The 4679-nt window shown below is 33.4% G+C and overlaps 1 protein-coding gene across 1 annotated transcript; it reads left to right on the top strand.

Moving 5' to 3' along the window:
• Window positions 1–1112: 1112 nt before the first annotated feature.
• On the top strand, window positions 1113–2679 carry LOC118750803 (zinc finger BED domain-containing protein 1-like). Its single transcript, XM_036485539.1, has 4 exons — window positions 1113–1416; window positions 1480–1622; window positions 1692–1842; window positions 1901–2679. The coding sequence occupies exons 1-4, from the start codon at window positions 1113–1115 to the stop codon at window positions 2677–2679; spliced, it is 1377 nt and encodes a 458-aa protein (XP_036341432.1).
• Window positions 2680–4679: the final 2000 nt, after the last annotated feature.

The following is a 4679-nucleotide window of genomic DNA, read 5'->3' as shown; positions in this document are numbered from 1 at the left end:
AGAAAATGCGATGATCGTTTATTAAGTAAATTAGGTAGATTTTACTATCTTTTTCGTTTTGATCTCAGTAACCAATGAAAAAAATTGTTGGCAGTTAGCATTAAAATTATGGAACGATAATACAAAACTATATCTTCCATAAACTTTCGATATAAGAAATCTCCACTGCCCTTTTGTTAGCGACTACCTCCCAAATGTTTATACATCGCTAATTTTACTTTCTTTGATAATAGATACACTCAAAATACTTTTCCATTCATTGTTTAAATTAAAATGGTTAATATCTGCATATCGCTATGCTCTCTAAAGACTTGCTGTTAATAATTTGGCATTAATTTAAAAAAACTTCAGAATCTAGAAACTCAAGACATTTGAAAAGAATTGTGGTTTGGAAATTTTTCTAATATTTTCCAAATACTCAAAAACTTGCTATTAAAATGAATTTCAAGTGAATAAAGTTCCGCTAATAGGATTGATAATATGAACTGTTTCTTATTTATCAATTACCTACTAAATTTTATTGCTTGGTATGGTATGCAAAAAATTCCGTTTTTCTACAGAAAATGCCATTCGCCCTTTTTAGACATAAAATCCCGAAAAAATGGCGAAATCCCGCAAATTGGCAACACTACCCTAAATAGCAAATCAAAGAAAAATATCAAAAGCAACAACTAAAACATGTTGTGTGTTTCTTATGTCTATTCAAAATTAGTTTTGCCTTTGAACTTAACTTTGTAGCCGAGCAAGTAAATGGAAGCGCCTTCAAAGGATGGATGATAGGGATGTTCAAATAAGATCGGTTTTTCCAAAAACCGGTTTTTTTGAATTTGGTTAATGATCTTTTTCAGTCTTTTTTTAATTTAGGTGTTAATAGTTTTTTTTTCTCTAAACCCGAAAACCGAAAATTCGGTTTTTACGTTTCCCAGCGATGGATAATTATTTTGTAAATCTTCGAGATGAGAATAAAATTTTACGGCGTACCAAAAACTCCAAATTAACTACTAAATTTTTTGCTGATCTGGTAGCTAAGCATAATCGATTGTGAAGTCGATTGTGAATATTGTAGTTTACTGTTCACTGAGAACAAAACGCCATTCAAAACTATTACAAGTATGGCGCCTACAAATAAGAGAAGTTCTTTGTGGTTACATTTCACAGAAAAAACTAGCAAAGAAGCAATTTGTAAATTTTGCGGCGTGTTGGTGAAATTGGGAGGTGGCACATCGAATTTAAAAGGTCACCTTCAACGCAACCACCCCGGATGGGACAACAGCAATAATAAATGCAGTGACCCAGAAGTACAAAATTTAGAAACTTCCAGCAGCGAAACTGAAATAAGTTCATCCTTCACTGCATCTTCCACATCTAGTCAACCATCAATTATTGATGCTTTTGATAAGCAAAACCAATTCAAAAGTAAATAGCTAATTTCTTTTTGGGACTATAAGCAAGTTAAACACTTTAAATTACCTTGTACAGGCGGAGGAAGTAAAGAAACAATTCTGACACAATCCTTAATTTATATGATTTGTAAGGACAACCTTCCATTTAGCTGCACTGAAAATACAGGCATGAAAAAGTTCCTTAAGGTCACTGTGCCACGCTACAAACCGCCAAGCCGGGTAACTGTATGTATAATGTTATAGAAGGAATAAAAAATTAATTTACTTTAAACATTTGTATCCCTATAGATTGTGAGACTTATTGAAGGGAAATACGAGTCCTTACACTTAGTCGTTTGTGGTGCTTTAAAAAATGTAAGTTCACTGGCCCTTACAACTGATATTGCCACAGTCATGAACTCCACTCGGAGTTTTATTGTGTTGACTGGACACTATTTTGGTAAGCAAAAGTAAATTTAACGTTGGTTGTTTCTTTTAAGATTCCTTTAATTTTGCAGACGAAAAAGCGTGCAGCGTGAAATCTCTGGTTTTTGGTTTAAAAGAGCTTACTCCTCATCATACTGCAAGAAACATATGCCTCGACCTAAAGGAAATCTTTGATCATTGGAACATTGAACCCCGCATTGTTACATCAGTAACAACTGACAATGGTGCAAACATTGTTGCCGCTGTTAAGGATCTTTTTCCTTCAAGATCAAATAGCATTCATGTGTCCTGCTATGCCCACAATATTAATTTGGTGGTCTCCAAAGGATTGGGCGCTGTTAAAGAGCTGGCTATAATAGAAAAAGTGAAGCTTATTGTGACATTCTTCAAGCATAGCAATGTAGCTCAAGATCAGTTGAGGAAAGAGCAAGAAAAAGACGGTAGAAAAGATGGTACATTCTTACACTGTCTTCAAAGATTTAAGGAATTATCAGGCTATGTTGCAAAAATTTTAGCAAATTTTTTCTCAAAAAAGGCACCATCTATGATTACTTCGTCTGAGCTTGCAATCATTGGCGAATGTATTGCACTTTTATTGCCATTAGAAAATGCAACAAACGATATATCAGGGGACAGTTATGTTTCGGCTAGTTTGGTAATACCATTCACACATTGCTTACAGTTGTCACTGACGAAAATATGTGCCACTTATACAGAAACCATACAACTGAAAGATGTACTGCTACAGCAGGTAAAATGTCGGCTACTGCCATTAGAAAGCAATATACTGCTCGCCACTGCCACTGTTCTTGACCCTAGGTTTAAGAAACCCATTTTCAATCGCCGATAAATTGTGCAAATGCAATTGATTTTATTAAGAAGGAAATTGAACAGCGAACAGCTAAAGTTGGAAATACTTCTCCAGTTCTTCATAGCAGATCTGACACCTCCGAACCTAAGGGCTATAGCTTGTGGGATGTCCACGATGAATTTTCGACTCAAAATAACATCGGTTTTAACGACGGTAACAGTTTCCCAATGGAACTAAAATTTTATTTAAGTCAGCCAATTTCACCTCGTTATCAGGACTCTATTAAGTTCTGGGCTAGTAACCGAAGTGTATTTCCTACGATTTATCCAATCGCAATGAAATACTTGACTGTTTGCGCCGCTTCAGTAGCATCTGAAAGGGTTGTGTCCACCTTAAATAATGTATGCTCGGACAAGAGAAGCCGCCTTACTCCCAATCATGCCAATAACCTCGTATTTTTAGGATCACTTAACGACGAATTTTGGAATATTTAAAGTAATCTAAAGGTTTTTGAAAGATTACAGTGATTTAGTATATTTAAAATGCGTACATGTACACGTGTACATAATTGCATCCGTTTATAAAAGATCTCTGTGCTTAGCACCTATATTGATATGTATCTACACATGCCCTGACTCACAAACTTTAGTGTACGTGTGTGTAATTACATATGTATGTGTTTATCTTATGTTTTTATTACAAAAAGTTTTTGTTTTTGAAATGAAGTTTGTTTTTGCTTAAATATGCCAAACGCTTTATTATATTTCTTATTTTTTGGAAATGAAGTTGTTATACAAAATAAAGCAAAAATATTGTTTTAATTGATTTCCGTTGCACAGCAGTAAGTAAATTTTAAAGAAGAAAATATACATATAGGCGAAGTGAAAATTAAGATTAATTCGATATCGACTTTTTTTTATTTTTTCAGTGTTTTTATAATTCGGTTTTTTTTCGGTAAACCGAAAAGATCAGTTTTTTAATCCAGTTTTTTTAAACGGTTTAAAACCTGAATGAAAAACCGTAATTAATCAAAAAACCGATTTTTTGAAAACGGTGCCCATCCCTAATGGATGAAATAGAAAAGCAGTGTACGCACGCATGTACATACATACATACATATGTATGTATATAAGTACGTATGTAAGTAGTAGATCAGTATGTGGGCGGGAAAAACTATAAATTAGCGACAGCAATGCTTTCGTTTATGTTTGTATGTATTTAATGTCCTAAATACCATTATTCGTGCTTTTTATCAGAAGTGGAATACAATTTGATCAAAGTATTGATATCAGGCACGTCAACTGTTGGGTAATCCCCCGATTTTGATGGGTAAGTAAGTAAAACTAATGTATTTTAAAGACAAATGTTTAGTAGTACTTACATACATACATAACAGAACTAATGTTGCGAAATTGATAATGTGTTAAAAAAGAGTGAAAAAAGAGAAAACTTACAATTATGTCTTTAAAAAAGTCCAAGGAAAAACTTGCTTTGAATAGCTTCACAGCTTATCGCAGGAACGCTGCATAAAAAATTGGCGAATTCCATTGGAAAATCAGAAACTTTTACAGGCAGCGTTTTTTATTTGAATTTGATGTAAAAACTGACAGAACCGCAAATAATTTTTTTTCACCTACATTGCTTGTGAACCGGCCTTTCGTATCTTAAAATAAAGCTATGAAAAAAATATTAAAGATAAATTCGGACTGACTGACAATCGACTCATGAACTCAAAAACTGAAACACATTTAATGGAAATATATTAGACTTAATTCTAGTGGTGGTTTCTAACGACCTTAAAATCGAGTTGGAAAATTTTTACAACTACATTTTTAAATGAAATGAAATGGAAAAGTATTTTGATTAAACCAATTGTTCTTCACGCATTCAGTGTTGTGTTATCCGGTTAGTTTATTTAGGAAAAAATCATCGCATAACTATGTAATCAATTTAAAAAAAATATTTTCACGTAACTTGGCGGCCCAGAAGAATTAATCTCCATAGCTGGGACCATTTACCCCACTGTGCATGGAAAATTT

The sequence above is a fragment of the Rhagoletis pomonella genome, unplaced genomic scaffold (genome assembly GCF_013731165.1).
Source record: "Rhagoletis pomonella isolate Grant_MI unplaced genomic scaffold, Rhpom_1.0 Rhpom_scaffold_00407, whole genome shotgun sequence".
Lineage (NCBI taxonomy): Eukaryota > Metazoa > Arthropoda > Insecta > Diptera > Tephritidae > Rhagoletis > Rhagoletis pomonella.
Note: the sequence above shows the minus strand (reverse complement) of the source record. Positions and strands in the feature narration are given on the sequence as shown.